Genomic DNA, 18,679 nt, shown 5'->3' with positions numbered 1-18,679 from the left:
ATGACTTAGCAATGGAACAACAGTGCATCTTGCCAGGCAAACAAAGTAGGGGCGGCTTGGGAGAATCTGGGATACTGCCGCTTGTTTTGGGAGGGAGGTGGCATTTCTCCCTCACGGGGATCCCCTAATCTAAATTGGCTTCCTCCTCCTCCTCCTCCAGGCCTTCTCCATCTCAGGAAATGTACCTACAGCCGCTCTGTCCCTTGGGTCAGGAACATCTTCTCTTTCCCTCAATTCCATCCAGGCCATTGAGAGTCCTGGTATTGCTGTCTCCAGTACAGACCCTGAATCTGTCCACTTTGCCCCGTTTTCACCACTGCCCACCTTGTCCTGGCCACAGGGATCACAACAGCGTCCTCCCTGGCCTCCTTATGGAGTCCAACCCCAGTGCACTTTCCAAGACACTGGTCAGATTGTGTCACCTCTCTGCTCCCGGATCTAAGCTTCCCTAGCTCCCCATTGAAGAGAAGAAAATCCAGACCTCCTGACGTGATCTAGCCCCCCACCTACCCTTCTGATCTCATTTTCCTCCACCTTCTCCCTCGGTCAGTTAGTTCCAACCACAAATCAAATGTGTTCCCATTCCAGGGCCTTTACTGTTTCTGTCCTCTCAGCCTAGAACATTCTTCCAGAAATACTACAGGATGGTGGCCTCCTTCTAATCACCCAGGTCTCAGCTTAAATGTCACCTCCACCAAGAGGTCCTCCGTGACTACCCCCCACCCCTGCCTAATCACTCCCTATCCCATCCCTTTCACTTTTTTTTCATGGTATTCATCACTCTGTGGAACTGTCCGATTTATTTTTGCTGTTGTTATTATGTGTTCATTGTCTGTCTTCACTGCAATGGAAGCTCCTAGAGAGATTTTGCTGTGTGTTGATATTTACCCCTGAATCTCCAGTGCCAAGAACAGGGCTTGGTTCTGTTGCTGTTCAGACCCCACGGACTGCAGCACACCAGGCTTCCTGTCCGTCACCAACTCCAGGAGCTTGCTCAAACTTATGTCCATCGAGTCAGTGATGCTATCCAATCATCTCATCCTCCATTGTCCCCTTCTCCTCCTGCCTTCAATCCTTCCCAGCATCGGGGTCTTTTCCAAGGAGTCAGTTTTTTCACATCAGGTGGCCAGAGTATTGGAGCTTCAGATTCAGCATCCGTCCTTCCAATGAATATTCATGGGAACCCCATGAACAGTATGCAAAGCACTTGTTACATTAGTAGCAATAAGTATTTGTTTACCATTGGCTGTGATTTTGGTGAAACTCAAATGATTGTATTTTGATTCATTTACCTACAGGTATCTACTAAACATGTATTCTTCAATCGATCAATCTTTTTTTTTTTTTAAAGCCTTAACTGACCATCTGTTTTCAGGTACTGTTCTAGGATCTGGGAATAAAACAGTGAACACTGTCAACAGAATTCCTGCCCTCAGGGAGCTTCCATCTAAGTGGGAAAGACTGATGAAAATAAATAAGCAAAATAATAAGCAAATCAATGAAAATAAATAAGCAAATCAATGTAGAACATCTCATTGGATGACAGACAATAAAGCAGAATAAGAGTTTTGAGAGCGATGGGGGAGGGTGCTATTTGAGCTCACATGGTTAGGCAGGGTCTCTCTAAGGAGATGACAATTGAACAGTGAATATTCATTGGAAGGACTGATGCTGAAGCTGAAGCTCCAATACTTTGGCCACCAATGGAAAAAGACTCCGATGATGGGAAAGATGGAGGGCAGGAGGAGAAGGAGGTGACAGAGGATGAAATGGTTGGATGGCATCACCGACTCAATGGACATGAGTTTGAGCAAACTCCAGGAGATAGTGAAAGACAGGGAAACCTTGCTTGCTGCAGTTCATGGGGTCACAAAGAGTCGGATATGACTTAGCAACTGAACAACAACAACTAAGGGTTTTAAGAGTGATGGGGGAGGGTGCTATTTGAGTTGAGGTGGTTAGGCAAGGCCTCTGGGCTTCCCTGGTGGCTCAGATGGTAGAGAATCTGCCTCCCCTGCAGGAGACCCAGACTCCATCCCTGGGTCGGGAAGACCCCCTGGAGAAGGTAATGGCTATCCACTCTAGTATTCTTGCCTGGAGAATTCCATGAAAAGAGGAAACTAGCAGGCTACAGTCCTGTGATGTCACAAAGAGTTGGATGCAACTAACACTTTCTCTTTCTCTGAGGGGATAATTGAACATAGACTCACCATGAAAAGGAATGTATCAGTTAGCTTCTGCTGCTAAACAAACCAGCCCCCAATTTAGTGGCCTAACATAATCACCATTAATCGTGATTCATCATAATTCAATAGCTTCGTTGGGCATTTCTTCACATCTGAGCGTAGCTGGCCTCTGTGGGGCCTGCTCTTGTGTCTGGTCAGCTGGCAGATGGACTGGCAGCTGAACAACCTAGGATGGCTTCAACTATACAGCTGGCAATTGGGAGGCTCCCTGGCTCTTTCCCGTGGCAAGACTCCCAAATATAGAAAGATGGGCCAGAGCCCCCTGCACACACACTTTACAGCTTCTGCTGGTTTCTCTTTTGCTTCTGTTCCATTGGCCAAAGCAAGTCACATGGCCCAGATTCAGAGAGCGGAGAAATAGACTCCACTTCTGTATGAGAGAAGCAGCAAGATCACGTGACATAGAGGCAAGGACTCAGAGGGAGGAATTTGTGGCTGTATTGCAGGCTACTGATGCTATTAGAGGCTATGATTCATCCAGAATGACTCTTGTCACCCGTCTGTTTCATCGGCCCCCAAGATGCTCAGAGCTACCTTGGCGTCATGAAGAGCAGAGGGATCTAAGGCTGAGTTATGAAACATGTTGGAAATGACAAGAGAGTAAGCCACACTCCAGGGAAGTTTTCTGCTTTGGCCTCACTTCCTGGCCACACAGATATCTTCAACCTCCCTGAGCTTCTGCCTTCTCATCTGAGCTGAAGTGCATGAAATGCCATGAATCCAGGCTTCCTTCTTCCAGTGCTACTGTGCTGGCATTCTGTAACAGTTGCAACAAGTGTGACTCTTTGGAACACAGCCACCCAGAAGAGCTCTAAAGTAGGCCCCCAATTCTCCAAGGGTAGAAGAGGTCACTGTGGAGAAGGAAATGGCAACCCACTCCAGTGTTCTTGCCTGGAGAATCCCAGGGATGGGGGAGCCTGGTAGGCTGCCGTCTATGGGGTCTCACAGAGTCGGACACGACTGAAGCGACTTAGCAGCAGCAGCAGCAGAGTATATCATAGGAAAAGCCAGAATGAATGAATCACAAGCTGAAATCAAGATTGCCATGAGAAATATCAACAATCTCAGATATGCAGATGATACCACTCTAAATGACAGAAAGTGAAGAACTAAAGAGCCTCTTGATGAAGGTGAAAGAGGAGAGTGAAAAAACTGGCTTGAAGATCATAGTATCTGGTCCCATCACTTCATGGCAAATAGGAGGGGAAAAAGTGGAGCAGTGACAGATTTTATTTTATTGGGCTCCAGAATCATTGCAGACAGTGACTGCAACCATGAAAGTAAAAGGCGCCTGCTCCTTGTAAGGAAAGCTATGTCAAATCTAGAAAGAGTATTATTAATAAAAAGCAGAGACTTCGCTTTGCCAACATAGGTGCATATAGTCAAAGCTCTGGTTTTTCCATAGTCCGATACAGATGTGAGAGTTGAACCATAAAGAAGGGTGAGCACCAAAGAACTGATGCTTTCAAATTGTGCTGGAGAGTCCCTTGACTGCAAGGAGATCAAACCAGTCAATTCTAAAGAAATCAAACCCTGTATATTCATTGGAAGGACCGTTGCTGGAGCTGAAGCTCCAATACTTTGGCCACCCGATGCTAAGAGCCGACTCACTGGGACAGACCCTGGGAAAGATTGAAGGCAAAAAGAGACTGGGTGGCAGAGGATGAGATGATTAGAAAGCATTGCTGATGCAATGGACATGAATTTGAGGAAGCTCCAGGAGATAGTAGGGGACAGAGGAACCTGGTGTGCTATAGTCCCAGGGGTCGCAAACGATCAGACACTTCTTAGCGACTGAAGAACAACATCACAACTACACATCTATTAGAATGACCAAAATCAAGGACATTGACAATATCGAGTGCTGGCAAAGACGTGGAGCAACAGGAACTCTCATTTGTTGCTGGTAGCAATGCAAAGTGGTATAGCCACTTAGGAAGACTGTTTGGCAGTTTCTTACAAAAGTCAGCATGTTCTTAACCATACAGTCTAGCAGTCACAGTCCTTGGTATTTACCCAAAGGAGTTGAAAACTGCGACCACACAGTAATCTTCACTTGGTTGTTTATAGCAGCTCTGTTCTATAACTGTCAAAATTTGGAAGCAACCAATTAACTTTCTGTAGATGAGGGGATAAATAAACTGTGGTAAGATTAATGTGATTGCTAGGGGTTAATGGGAAGGGAGGGACTTTTAGGGCAGCAAAACTATTTTGTATGATACAGTAATGTTGGATGCATGTCATTATATGCTTGTCCAAACCCATGAGGTGTACAACACCAAGAGAACACTTATTAGACTGTGATGCAGAAAAAAAAAAAAAGAAGAAGAGGTCACTGGTCACTGGACTTGGTCCTGCTGATAGGAGACCATTAAGGGAAGAGAAATTCCAGCCAGATATCAGACAGAGATTCATTTGCTTTGAGCTTTCTGGGCAAATGAATGACTCACCTGGGAAGTTTTGCCTTGGGACCACAGAAATTCACTCCTAAATGCTCCCTGATGATCCAATGGTTAAGAATGTGCCCTGCAATGCAGGAGACTTGGTTTTGATCCCACATGCCATGGAACAGCTAAGCCCACATGGCACAGCTAGAGTCTGTGTACTGCAGTGAAAGACCCCACATGATGCAATGAAGATCCTGCATGCTCCAACCAAGACCTGACGCAGCCAGATAAATAATTATTTTTTTAAGAAATGCTCCCCAATGGAGCAGGGGTACAACAAGGGCAAAAGAATGGGGGTGTCACCTTGGATCACTTCCTTTCCCTTGAATCCATGTGAATCCTTGTGATAGTGGCATAAAGTGTCCATTTCCAACCTTGTGGCTTACTGGTGCAGCCACCTCCATGTACTTACTTGTTTTATCTTTCCATCTGTACTGGGCTCCTACTATATGGCAGGTACTGTGCCCAGCTCTGGGGGCACTATGATCTAACAAAACTGATGGGATTTCTACCCTCAAGGAGCTCACCATCTGACAGGGCATATGGAAATTTACCAAACAGTCCCAAGATCACCATGGTGACCAGGGCATGGAAGGGGACATTCACAATGGCATGGCAGGCTGAGAATGGAGGCTTGATGTGGTCAGAGAAATTGGGAGGGCTTCTTTGAGAAAGTAAGCTGGAATCTGAGGGATGGGCACAAGTTAGCCTAGGCCTTGTGAGTTCAGGAGTGAGGAAACAGCATGTGCAAAGGCCCTGTGGTGAGAGAGACCATTGTGAACATGAGGGATGGAAAGACCATCTGGGTGGCCCCAGGGATCCTGGGTACAAGATGAGATTAAAGAAGTAGACAGAATCTAGATGGCAAGGATGCTGGTTGAGCAGCATGGGAAGCCATGCTAGAGTGCTAATCATGGGGTGGGCAACGTGACTGATGAGTGGAGAAAGGACCTAAGGCTTGTGCAGGGTTAAACCACACAGGTCCATTCATCCTGCAGACATTTCTTGAGTATCAACTGTGACCCAGGCCCAAGGGCTACCCAGAAGAAAGGCAGAGCCTACCCTGAAGGCCCTTTCATTCAAGTCTGAGTTTTCCAGCTGGTAGAATACGGAGTCTGAAATCAGTCCTCTTGCCACCTCCATCTTGGGTTGTCTGTTCAGTCGCTCAGTCGTGTCCAGTGCTTTGCGACTCCATGGACAGCAGCACACCAGGCTTCCCTGTCCTTCACTATCTCCCGGAGTTGACTCAAACTCATGTCCATGAGTCAGTGATGCCATCTAGCCATCTCATCCTCTGTCGTTCCCTTCTCCTCTCACCTTCAATCTTTCCAAGCATCAGGGTCTTCTCCAATGAGTCAGCTCTTCACATCAGGTGGCCAAAGTATTGGAGCTTTAGCATCAGCACCAGTCCTTTCAGCGAATATTCAGAGTTGATTTCCTTTAGGATTGGGTACCTCCTGCAGAATCTCTGGTGCTCACTGGACACTTCTCTTCCTGCTGCAGGCCTCCAGCTGAATTTCACTGCCTCCTGGGGTGACCTGCACTACCTGGGGCTCACCGGCCTGGAGGTGGTGGGCCAGGATGGCCAGGCACTGCCCGTCAACCCGCACCAGATCTCTGCCTCCCCCAGAGACTTAAATGACCTCCCTGAGTACACGGATGACTCCCGGACCCTGGACAAGTGAGTGTCTGTAAGAAGCACAAGGCTCATGACAGCAGGGGCTGGGGGACCTGATGTGCATCGTAAATTTCAGACTTAACCATCAACTGGCATCCCCTGGGGTCCCCTATTAACCTTCTTCCAGCCACCCCAAGATCTGAAGTCTGCCCATTTTATAGTCAAGGGAAACTGAGGCCCAGGAAAGGGCCACAGAGTTGGAAGAGGTAGACAGGATTGGAAGCCAGGCTCTCCTGCTTCCAGACCCAGCTGTGCTTTGTGTTTCCTTCATGGTGCTTGAAGCCCCTGGTGGCTCCGACAGTAAAGAATCTGCCCGCAATGCAGGAGGTGCAGGAGATGTGGGTTCAATCCCTCAGGTGGGAAGATCCCCTGGAGAAGGGAATGGCTACCCACTCCAGTATACTTGCCTGGAAAATCCCGTGGGCAGAGGCACCTGGTGGGCTACAGTCCATGGAGTCACAAAGAGTGTTTGTGACTTTCACTTTACACTTTCATGGTGCTTAGCATGGGGCCTTGAACACAGTAATTGCTTGGTGAGCCTTTGGCTCTGTGTTTAGGCATGAGGGACCCAACCTCTCGGGGGCTGAAAACTTTACCCTCCCTGAGGTTGGAGATGATGGCTGAAGCTGCACTTTGCTCTACATTTGTCCAATTTCATAAGCCCAGGTTGAGTGAAGTCAGTAAGAGGACAAGCCTGGACACAGCATTGATCCACAGCGCTCAGGCACCCCTGAGTCAGGACAGCTGTCAGGCTTGGGCCCTGCCCGCAGGTGTGAACAAGAAGAGTCTAGGGAAGCCAGAGGGATGAGAATTCAAATCCTGTCTCTGCCCCTTGCCAGCTAGTTTCTTAACTTCTCCAGTAATAATAATCATCATCATCATAATAATAACTGAAATTATAATTGCCATTTTTTGAGCATTTATTAAATGTCAGACACTGGGCTATGCTAAGCAGGTTATAGATATTCATTCATTTAAATCTCAAACAGCCGTAAGAGGCCCCCACTCTACAGATGGAGAAACTGAGGTACAGAGAGTTACCTCACAGGTCACCCACATTAGCTGAGTGGCAGAGTCATGATTTGAACACAGGTGTGTGGAAGACCAACACCCATGCATTTAACCACAAAGTTATACTGTCTTCTCCTGCCTCAGTTTCCTTATCAGTAGAATGGGGACAGTAATCTGGCTATTGGGCAGAAAGAGTGTTGCCACGTCACAGCTGCACCCACTGCCTGGCCCAGAGTGTGTGTGGGATCAGTGGTAGCCTCCTACCTGCTTTCCTCCAGGGTGCTCCTTAACCGTGGCTGCTGCATTGCCTAATCAGGGGCCATTTTGGTGTGTCACACTCTTGCAAACTTAGACTGGGAGCCTGTGGTCCCCGCTGCCAGCTGTAAAAGTGATCTGCTCATAGCTGGCCTGGCCTTGCTTGTTCATCTACACCCACCGAGTTCCTTCCCCTCTGCCCAGACTATGTGTTGCAGCAAATCCCAGGTCTGAAAGTATTTCATCTCTGGGTATTTCAGTATGTATCTCTAAACAATAAGGACTTAAACCTGATCCAAGTATCATTATTCCACCTAAATGATCAACAGTGCTTCCTTTAAATTTGGAGAAGAAAATGGCAACCCACTCCAGCATTCTTGTCTAGAGAATCGCATGGACAGAGGAGGCTGGTGGGCGACTCTTTGGGGTCACAAGGAGTCGGACATGACTGAGTTACTGAGCACTCCTTTACATTACTAAATATCCAGCATCTTTCTATTTCCCTGACCATCTTTTTTCCCCCTTTTATAACAGTTTGTTCCTTGAATTGACATCCAGATATGGTATCTACATTGTGATTGGTTACTGTGTCTCTTTAAAACTTTTTTGGGGAATTCCCTAGTGGTCCAGTGGTTAGGAGTCCATGTTTCCACTGCTGGGGGCCTGGGTTTGATCCCTAGTTGCTAGGGAACTAAAATCCTGCAAGCTGAGTGCCGTAGGTAAAAAACAAATTTTTAATTTTTAAAATTTATTTTTTTAATATATTTTAAAATTTTTATTGAAACACAGTTGATTTACAATATTGTGTTAGTTTGTGGTATATGGCAAAGTGATCCAGATATATATACATATATATGTAAATATATGCATATATATGTGTATATTTGGATATGTGCTGGGTTGTGCTAAGTGACTTCACTTGTGTCCGAGTTTGCATGACTCTATGGACTGTAGCCCTCCTGGCTCCTCTGTCCATGGGATTCTCCAGGCAAGAATACTGGAGTGGGTTGCCAGGCCCTCCTCTAGGGTATCTTCCTGACCCAGCCTGCATTGGCAGGCGGACTGTTTACCACTAGCACTACCTGGGACGTCTGTATAAGCATATACATATATGCATATATACACACATATATGTATATAAATTTATGCATATGTGGGCTTCCCTGGTGGCTCACATGATAAAAAGTCCACCTGCAATGCGGGAGACCCGAGTTTAATCCCTGGGTTGGGTAAATCCCCTGGAGAAAGGAATGGCTACCCACTCCAATATTCTTGCCTAGAGAATTCCATGGACAGAGGAGTCTGGTGGGCTATAGTCCATGGGGTTGCAAAGGGTCGGACACAACAGAGCAACTAACACACACATATGCATGTATATGTGTATAAAATATATATATATATGTGTATTCATATTCTGTTTTAAATTCTTTTCTGTTAGAGGCTATTACAAAATATTGAGTAGATTACCTGTAGAAGAAACCAGGGTTTTTGCACTGTTGAGTCTGGATTTTACTGGCCGTGTCACTATGGTATTGTTTAACTTGTTCCTCAAGCTCCTGTATTTCTGTTCACTAGATCTAGAGGCCTGATCATATTGAGATTTGGCCATTAGGGCAAGACATAACTATCAGGTCATGTATGTCACTGCATATTTCCTTCAGACTCATGGAACATCTGGTTGTCAGGCTTTGTGTGGTGTTGTTGGCCAACACTTAGTGGTTAGATCTATTGCTCTTTTAGGGGTTGTGAAACGGTGATAGACAGATCCTATCACTCTTTTTGTTTTTGTCAGTAAGGGAAAATTTGCCTCAATTACTTGGTTACTTTGAGGTACAATTCAAGCAGGAAAGACAGTTTGATGCATGATTCTTTCCCTTTATTTCTTCAGCTTTCAAAAGAGCAAATTGTTTCTCTAGAATCCTTGAAGACATTTGTTTGCTTTTGACTACCATAAACTTCTGGATTTAAATCTACTGTGTCTGAAGGGTTTCAGTCGACTGCAGTTTTTATCCTGTAGATGCTCAAATTGATCCGTCTTTGGACACTGGGGGCTCCCGAATCCTTCTGTAAAATAGTCTCTCATAGCTGCCTTCCTTTCTGATATGACAAGGTATCCCAGGTTCCTCCTGTACATGTATTACCCCCAGTATGGGATCAGCCATTTCTCCTAGAAGCCCAGGCTCCTTCTAGCGGGAAATGGTATTTAGAGACCATAGTCTAGCCACTAGGGATGCTCATTGCTACTGGGTCAGTCCTTGTTTCTAGGCTTTTTTTGTGGACAGAGCTAGGAAGTACCATTTAGATATTCTTGAGGGTGTCTATTAGGGACTTCCCTTCACTGTCAGCTCTAAACGCTTCAACAGTTCTCTCCACTCTCAGAATTGGGGAGTAGTTCTTTGGAGGTGGCCCCATTTCTAGGACAGGGAGGTAATTGCTTTTGGAAGGAAACAGAAGGTTCTCTAGTGGTAGACCTCAGCCAGCTTAATTCCACAAACACCCCAGGGTTAAACTGCTGAATTTCCTCAGTTCTAAGATGCCAGCAGTTGTAAGACACACCATCCATCAATTTAATAACAACCTTTTAGAGAAAAAAAAGAAACATTACCTTCTTGGATGAACACTTTGCTTGTAAGATTTATTCCAAGTCCAAAACTTTAAAATGTAAAAAGCACAGTTTATTTTAAAATCTAGGAGGGACTTCCCTGGCAGTCCAGTGGTTAAGACTTCACCTTCAGTGAAGGAGGTACGGATTCGATCCCTGGTCGGGGATCTAAGAGCCCACATGCCTCTCAACCAAAAAACCAAAACATAAAACAAGCAATATTGTAACAAATTCAGTGAAGACTTAAAACAATTAATAATAATAAATTAGATCTAGGAAACATGGCAGGAGCCTGAGCCCCTCCCGGGGCAGCAGCCTCAAAGTCACCTGGAAAATGGGAGAGTGAGGGGAGGGGGTCACCCAAGAGGCTGAGAGGTGGGCTCCTATCTCCAGGGTCAGGCCTCTCAGTGGAAGTGAGACCAGGGCTGGGGTCAGGGCTGAGGCGTGCTGGACAGAATTAGGAAGGATGAGGCAGGAGAACCAGAAACTGGCTGGGGTGGGAGTGCAGTATGGAGCAGCTGGTGAGCTCTTTTGGAACATGATGGGGCTTCCCCAGTGGCTCAGTGGTAAAGAATCCACCTGCCAATGCAGGGTACACGGATTAGATCCCTGGTCTGGGAAGATGCCACATACCGAGGAGCAACAAAGTTGGTGTGCCACCGCTACTAAGCCTGTGCTCTAGAGCCCGGGGGCCACAACCACTGAAGCCTGCACCCCTTAGAGCCTGTGCTCTGCAACCAGAGAAGACACCGCAATGAGAAGCCCACTCACTGCAACCAGAGAGGAGCCCCGGCTCTCCGAACTGAGAGAAAAGCCCACATAGGAACGGAGACTCAGCACAGCCGAAAATAAAATTATCTTTTAAAAAAAGAACACGAGGGTGCTGGGGGCTCCCGCCCAGTGGTGGGCAGGCTGCCCTGGGCTACCCAGGCCATGTGACTACAGGCCAGACCACCTCCCTCCAGAGGCACCTGCCCCTTCTCGTGCTTGTCCCATGCCAGGAGCTGCCTAGTTCTCCCTAGTGCTTTAGTATCTTTCTCTTCCAGCATAAGGAAGAAGGAATAGAGTTCTTTCCAAATGTACCATAGAGTCAATGCAGCATTTTACAGAAAGTTGGAGAAATAGAAATTGTCACTTCCCATCCCTTCTGACAGAAATATATTTTTCATTTTTGGTAATCTCTCTTGGTCCTTGTCCTCATTTTACAACATTTAAACCAGTGCTCCTGCCATCCCATAACCTGCCTTTTTGCTTTACTGCATTATCCTCATGATGATCATCTTAACTATTGTATAGATTTACTGAACCTTTCCCTCTTTTGAGATCTTTCAGTGTTGGTTTGTTTGTTGCTAATGTAAGTAATATCTGGGTACAGATGGCTTTCTGACATGTTGAATAAACTTCTTAGGGGGAAAAATTCTAGAAGTGGGATTACTGGGTTAAAGAGTGCTGAAAAATAATACATTCCCCACCCTCATCCTTTTTGAAAACCTCGATGATCGCTTCACTGTACCTTTAACAGCATCTAAGTGTTAATCGCTTGGTCGTTTCTGACTCTTTGCAACCCCATGGCCTGTTGCCCACCAGGCTCCTTGGTCCATGGGATTCCCCAGGCAAGAATACTGGAGTGGGTTGCCATTTCCTTCTCCAGGGGATCTTCCCCACCCAGGGATACAACCCGGGTCTCCCACATTGCAGGCAGATTCATTACTGTCTGAGCCACCAGAGAATTCCTTTAACAGCACAGGCTGTTGTCTCCCCCAGTTTCTTGTTTTGTCTAACTTCACAGATAAGTGATGACTCCTCATGGTTGCTTTGATTAGTTTCACCTCCCCTTCATGAGCCTGATCCAGCCTGGCTCGAGCCAGGCAGGGGCGGCCATCGTCGTGGGGAGAGGAGTGGGTGCCGACCCCACGCTGTGAGTTCTCCCAGCCGACCGGGCTGCCCTCAGCTCTCCCCGCCTTCCCCACTGAGCGCAGGTTAATTGACGGAGCCAACATCACGATGGAGGATGAGCATATGTGGCTGATCCCCTTCTCGCCGGGGCTGGACCACGTGGTCACGATCCGCTTCGACAGAGCCGAAAGCATCGCAGGCCTTCGCTTCTGGAACTACAATAAATCTCCCGAGGACACCTATCGAGGGGTAAGCCGGGGAACAGCGGCCGCGCGCGGTCCACTGTCAGGGAAACAGCGCCTTGATGAATGGCTGGTGTGGCTGCCGGAGAGGAGCATAAATCCTCCAGATCTTTCCAAATGGAGCTGGGGGAGGTTACCGCCGGGCAGCGAGAGAGCTGCTGCCGTTTCCTTCTTCTGCAAACAGCAAATGCAGGCCAAAGAGCCCAGGGCAGACTCAGGGAACTGCAGCGCCTCGTGTCCTCTGGGGACTCAGGGGTCCTCAGCGGGCCCAGCCCCGCCCCATGCACAGTGCCTGGTTGCACAGCCCTGTTGTTCCCTGAGAGCTTTGGGAACCAGGCCTGGGCTGAGGGCTTCTCACACCTTTGTCATTTCACTGGACCCACATCCCCGCCTCTGGGAAGCAGATGTTATTACCCCCATCTTTCAGGATATTGAAAACCGAGGTTCAGAAAGGCCCAGGCACTCACCCAAGGTCACACAGCTAGAGGCCCAATCTCCATGCGCCGGGCTTGGTTGCCCACACTCTGATTTCCACCCTGTGTTCTCCTCCCGCTGGGTGTGCAAAAGCAGGGGCCTCTGTTGGTTTGTGGAAAAGAGTTATCAGGAGGTGCCCCCTTTCATGGGCTTTTCTGACTGGTGTGCCCGTGAGCTGTGAGACATTTGTCCCCTCCCACTACATAGACGTGATGATGACCAGGTCACCTAAAGCATGGCAATGCAGTTAGGACCCTAAAGTCACCAGGCTCTGCATCTGAGTCCCTCCCCCGCCCCTCAACCCTTAACAGCTGTGTGACCTTTGGCACGTGGCCTGCCTTCTCTGGACCTCAGTCTCCTTGTCTGTAAAAGGAAGAGGAGAGGGACAGCCGCCTCTACCCCACAGAGGTTGGCAAGGCCAGGACCTGGCCTGTGAGGCTGCTCTGAGCCCAGGTCTGGGCTCCTCACCATGTCCAAGGCCTTAAGAGGCTGGTGATTTATCACAGTGGAGTGAGCAGTCCCCCTTCCACCGCCCCCCCCACCTCCTTCAGGAGCATCGGCTCCCCTGACCGTGCAATTTACAAACCCCCCGCCGGAGGCTGGCTGCCCTGGTGTCTTTGTAAGCACGCTCTCAGGTCAAGCGCGTATAAAATGTCAGCTATATTGGCGTTAAAAAACATTCTTCTGCCTCAACTTGTGCCTCTGGGCCTTGCCCTTCCCTGGAGTGAATCTGTCTATCCAGTTGAGCTTCCACGATGCTAGATTTACTGCCTGGAAACCCTGGGCCTGGGGCCCCTCTTCCCAGGTGTGGCCCCCACCAGCTGCAGTACCAGTGACGAGTGGCCACTGTGGGAGGGTGGGCACCATCTGAGAGGGTGCATCCGGGCCACAGTGTGATGGAAACTCTGCCCCCCTCCCTCCCCTCCTGGGGAAGTGTGTCTCAGATGCCTACCCCACAAGGTGCTCCTGGGCACCCTGGCTCCGGGCCCCTGGCATGAGGTTAGAGCCAAGCCTGGCACTCCGGGAGGTGGGCTCCACACCCCTCCAGGGTGTCCTTGGGCAAATTGCTTGGCCTCTCTCAACTCTAGCTTCCTTCACTGTAAGATGGAAGTGATAATTAAAGCTCCCCCTGAGGGAATGAATGGGCGGCTGGAGAAGTCAGGGATGCTTCCTGGAGGAGGTGGTGGTTCTAGAAGAGGGACAAAGGCCTCTGCTTCACTTCAGGTGACTTTCTCCACCGGGCAAACCCTGGCAGTGCTAGACTTACATCCTGCCCGCTCCAAGTGCAGCAGAAGAGAGAACTCCTCTTTCCAGGCAAGCCAGGAAAACCCCAGGAGCCATGCCGATTGTTCTAGTCAAGGTTTCATCTCTCTGAACCAATCACATGGCTAGGGGGTGACAATTCTCCATCTGGCCAGGCCTGGGTCACAGGTCCAGCCCTGGGGCCTGGGCAGGAACCTTGAGGAAAGCAGAGTGTAGGTATAGTGACAGCTTTGGGGTTGCCACATCCAGCCGTGCCTGGAGCTAGCCCCTCCACACCTTCTAGGTGTATGCACCCTGTGACTGACTAGGAAGTGACAGTGAAAGTCGCTCAGTTGTGTCCGACTCTTTGCGACCTCATGGACTATGCAGCATGGAATTCTCCAGGCCAGAATACTGGAGTGGGTAGCCTTTCCCTTCTCCAGGGGCTCTTCCCAACCCAGCAATCAAACAGGGGTCTCCTGCATTGTAGGCAGATTCTTACCAGCTGAGCTACCAGGGAAGCCCTGACTGACTAGGGGGACCCCCTAAATGCTAAAGGAATGAAGGGCCCCAGGGTACATTGTAATCATGAGACCCAGGACAGGGCCCCTTTCTTTCTGCACAGAGAAGCCTCTCTGTGTCTCCCAGGGATGAAATGCCATCAGTTTGGTCAGCAGCTGGCCGTTCTGCTATCCATGAAAGGAGCCCCGATTCCCCTTCGCTGCTCACCCATCATCACCCCTGCCCAGGGGAACAGAGGTGAGCCATCTTAGACCCTGCCGTTAGGCTCTGACATTGAATGGTGGGTCCCAGCCATTCGGCTGGCAAAATCTGGCCTAGACTAGGTGGACATGTTGGCCCAGATCCAATCAATTCAGCAAACTCTCAGTAAGCACCTACTGTGTGCCAGACCCTAAGGTGGATGTAGAGATAATCCAGCCAGAGTCTGCCATCAAGAGAGACCCAGAAACCACCCAGGACATAGCTATGGGGTATATGCCCTTAACAGGATGGGCCAAGGGCTCAAGAAGGAAAATCAGGAAGGGGCCCACTTCTGTCCCAAGAGAAAGGGCTAGGAAAGGAGAGGAGGTATGAATGGGGAGTGGAGAACGATTGATCTAGGCAAACACTGGCCCACTGTGTGCCAGGCACTGTTCTGTTCTGGAGACTTTATGTAAGTTAGCTCCTCATTGAGCCCATTTAACAGATAAGGAAAATTGAGGCAGAGGGGTCAAATAACTTGCACAGCTACTCATGGTGGATCCCAGAGCAGCTGAGTCCATGCCCTTGACTACCCCTGGCCTCTGCAGCAGAGTAGACTAGAGTAGGTCTATATGTGTCCTCCGTGGTGGAGGCCTCACCCACCTGCTCCTCTACTGTCTGCCCAGTGCCTGGCACAGAGTAGGGATGGCAACTGGAAAGAAGCCCCCTGACCAGATGGGGTCTGGTCTGGAAGGAAGGCCTGGGGGGCTCCGTGAGGGCCCTCGGTTGTAAATGGCAGCTACCAGGACCTCCAGCTGCGTCAGCGCTCACCACCCTCCTCATACCGGCTCCTTCTCTTCAGCCTTGTTGTTTCTTTCATTTGCTAGGCCAAGATCGTCCACGTCTCCCTGGATGGCCTGTGCGTCTCCCCTCCCGAGGGCTTCCTCATCCGGAAGGGACCAGGCAACTGCCACTTTGACTTTGCTCAAGAAATCCTCTTTGTGGACTACCTGCAGGCCCGACCGTTGCCCCCGCCGGCCCAGAGGTGAGTGGAGCAGCTCCCCAAATGGTCCTTCCCAGCCTATGGGCCCTGGCTTTGCATCAGGCTCTGAAGCCTGTACCTAAAGGGCTTTGAAGTGATGATCAAACACATTGCTTTTCAACTTAGCCAGTTTTCTAAAGCTTAGCCAAGCCTCTCCGGAAGCCTGGGGATGTACCCACCTTGTCTGGGGATGTTTGGGTTTCTCACAGTCATGAGTGTTTGAGATTTTAAATGCTTTGTTGGGCTTCCTGCTGGGAAAAGAGGCTCCAGGCTGCCTAGATTCCAGAAACGCCTGCTGGCCGATTCATCGAGCGCCTTCCTTGTCTTGTTTCTGTGTTCCTGATTTAGAAAGATTCAGAGTGGAAAACGGAGCCTAACGTTTCATGGATTCACGGGGATTGCTTGGCCCCAGTCTCAGCTGCTTTAAGTTCCTAACAATTTGTAAATGCCACGTTAAGTTTACTCATTTAAACCCCCTGATGTCCAAATACCAGAGGCCAAGCTCTCGAAACAAAATGAGTTTCCCTCTACTGTAGCTGGCATCACTCCTGGAGCCAGATACTGGGAATAGTCACTTAATTACAACATTGCCCTTGAAACTAAAGAAAGCAGGCCAGAGCAGGAAGTCACTGGCGGTGGACCAGGGAGAGAAGCCCCGCGGGGAGGAATCTGGGGGAGGAGAGAGGCTCCCTCCTGTGTGCCTGCTCTGAGCCAGATGCTTTGTATTCATCCTTCAGATAATCCTTCCAACCATCTTTGAAGCAGGGGTTGTTATGCCCATTTCACAGATGTGGGAACTGAGACCCAGGCTAGTGAGGCCACTTGCTCAGGATCCACGAAGCCAAAGCCTTCAGGGCTCTCCGCACCTCCCAGCCTCCTCTCCCTGCCTGTCTCCTATCCCACTCCATACCAGACTGGCTGCTTTTTGGGGCAAACACCAACTGCCCAGCTCCTTCCCACCAGCCTTTGCTCTGGGTACTATTCTTCTTGGAAGGCTCAGCTCTGACTCTTCCCATGTCTGCTTTCTCCTTAGCTCAGACATCATGTCCCTGACCACCGCCTGGGGTAGCCTGCCCCCTCCCAGCACCGCAATCCATCGGTCCATCATGGGTCTCATCTCTTAGCATAGCATGAACTTAACCTGGTTCGTGAAGGGACTGAGGTCGAGTGGGGTGGTTCGGAGCGTGGACCCTGGAACCAAACGACCTCGGGTCACATCCCACTCCTGCCACCTCCCAGCTGTGTGACCTTGAGCAGGTGACTTCACTTCCCTGTGCTCCAGGGACGTGAGAGTACCCCGCTCCCAGGGCTGTTGTGAGGATTATGAGTCAAACCCAAGGAGACGAGCCTCCCCCGGTGGATGGGAACTCCCTGTGAGCAGAAGCTTGTCTGTCCCTCCCCCACCGCCTCCTGCGGGGAGTAACTGACCAGCGACTCGGGCCACTACAATCCACTGCTTCTGTGTTTGCAGGCTGGACACGAAGAGCCTGGAGCGGGCGAGCATGGACTACGAGGCGCCCCCGATGCCCTGCGGCTGTATCCTCCTCCTGTTGGTGCTTAGTTACGCACTCGTGTCTGACTCTTGAGACCCCATGGACTGTAGCCCACCAGGCTCCTCTGTCCATGGGATTTCCCAGGCAAGAATACTGGAGTCGGTTGCCATTTCCTCCTCCAGGGCATCCTCCCCACCCAGGGACTGAACCCAAGTCTCCTGGTCACCTGCATGGCAGGAGGATTCTTTACCGCTGAGTCATCCAGGGACTCCTCCTCCTGCCACCACACATCATACATCGCAGGCCCTCAGGGCCACGCCCAGAACCCAGGGAGAGGGCCAGGCCCTTGGAGCTCCTTGCTGGCCCTGGGGCAGGATCTGGGCTTTAGCTGCTGCACTGGGTCTCAGCCAGGCCGCAGCCAAAGCAGCGGAGCCCATGCGGGGAAACTGCGGAGAGGATGGGAGGGCTCCCAGGTCCTCAGGGACACTGATGCTTCTGGAGCTGGGGGGGCAACATGAGTTCCAGACCCCACCCCGCTGCTGGACTGAGGTTCAGAAGGCAGCACCAAGGACTGTAGCTGGGAGGGGCCAGAGAAGTGGGAACCCACCTGGGGGATGGGGCTGGGGGATCTCCTTGGAACCAGACAGGGAGGAGGTGTAAAGGGAAGGAGTCATAGCTCAAATGTGCTGGAATCTTTCTGCTGCCTAGCACTGCTGGCAGTGGGTCGCCTGTATGAACCCGCTGTGTTAGCCCCGTGAGGTGGGTACTGCTAGCATCCCCATTTCACAGCAGAGGAAACTGAGGCACAAAACAGTTAAGTAACTTGCCAGCTCACATGGCTGGGAAGAGGCAGAGTCAGGTTAGTGAGCACAGACAGCCTGACATTCTCACTTGCCTGTTCTCCCAGGGGGACCACCTCTGACTTAACCACCCCAGGGATCACCCTCTCACTTCTCAGGCTCCTTGGCCCACCAGCTCCTGGGAATGCTGGGAGCCAGTGGAGGGCAGGGCTGCAGGAGGGCTGCCACATGGGATGCAGTCGGCAACAGGAGGGGATCACCCTGGCAGAGCCCATCCCCCCAAAGCTGTGACACTCCCACAACCCGCCTTGCCGTTCACGCCCTCCACCCTTGAAATGGGTGGAGGAGGGAACAGGCACTCTGTTCTTGTCATTTTACAACCAGGGAAACTGAGGCAGGCAGTGGTTTTTGAGGTCTGGCAACTGTTCAGTCCTATACACTGAGTTTGTGACAGATGCTTCTCCATCCTGCCAGCTCCCTGAAGGACACCCTCCCTGCCCATCGTCCTGTCTCCCAGGGCCTGGAGAAAGCTCCTAAATTCTTCAAACA

At 50.1% G+C, this 18,679-nt stretch overlaps 1 protein-coding gene across 8 annotated transcripts in view; it reads left to right on the top strand.

The window, feature by feature from the left end:
• KATNIP (katanin interacting protein) overlaps window positions 1–18,679 on the top strand; it is a 231,238-nt gene that overhangs the window by 205,896 nt on the left and 6,663 nt on the right. For 7 of the 8 annotated variants that reach the window (XM_081553378.1, XM_081553377.1, XM_081553381.1 and 4 more), the window contains 4 exons: window positions 6,197–6,374; window positions 12,219–12,384; window positions 15,683–15,840; window positions 17,309–17,373. In XM_081553378.1, the coding sequence (XP_081409504.1) occupies window positions 6,197–6,374; window positions 12,219–12,384; window positions 15,683–15,840; window positions 17,309–17,373 (567 nt within the window). Of the gene's footprint in view, window positions 1–6,196; window positions 6,375–12,218; window positions 12,385–14,741; window positions 14,853–15,682; window positions 15,841–17,308; window positions 17,374–18,679 lie in introns of those variants that run through there. The other variant, XM_081553384.1, reaches the window with a different exon arrangement.

This window comes from Giraffa tippelskirchi, chromosome 13, assembly GCF_054371585.1.
Source record: "Giraffa tippelskirchi isolate mGirTip1 chromosome 13, T2T-mGirTip1v1.2.pri, whole genome shotgun sequence".
NCBI classification, from domain to species: Eukaryota; Metazoa; Chordata; class Mammalia; order Artiodactyla; family Giraffidae; genus Giraffa; species Giraffa tippelskirchi.
The sequence above is the reverse complement of the archived record's forward strand: the minus strand, read 5'-3'. Positions and strand labels throughout refer to the sequence as shown.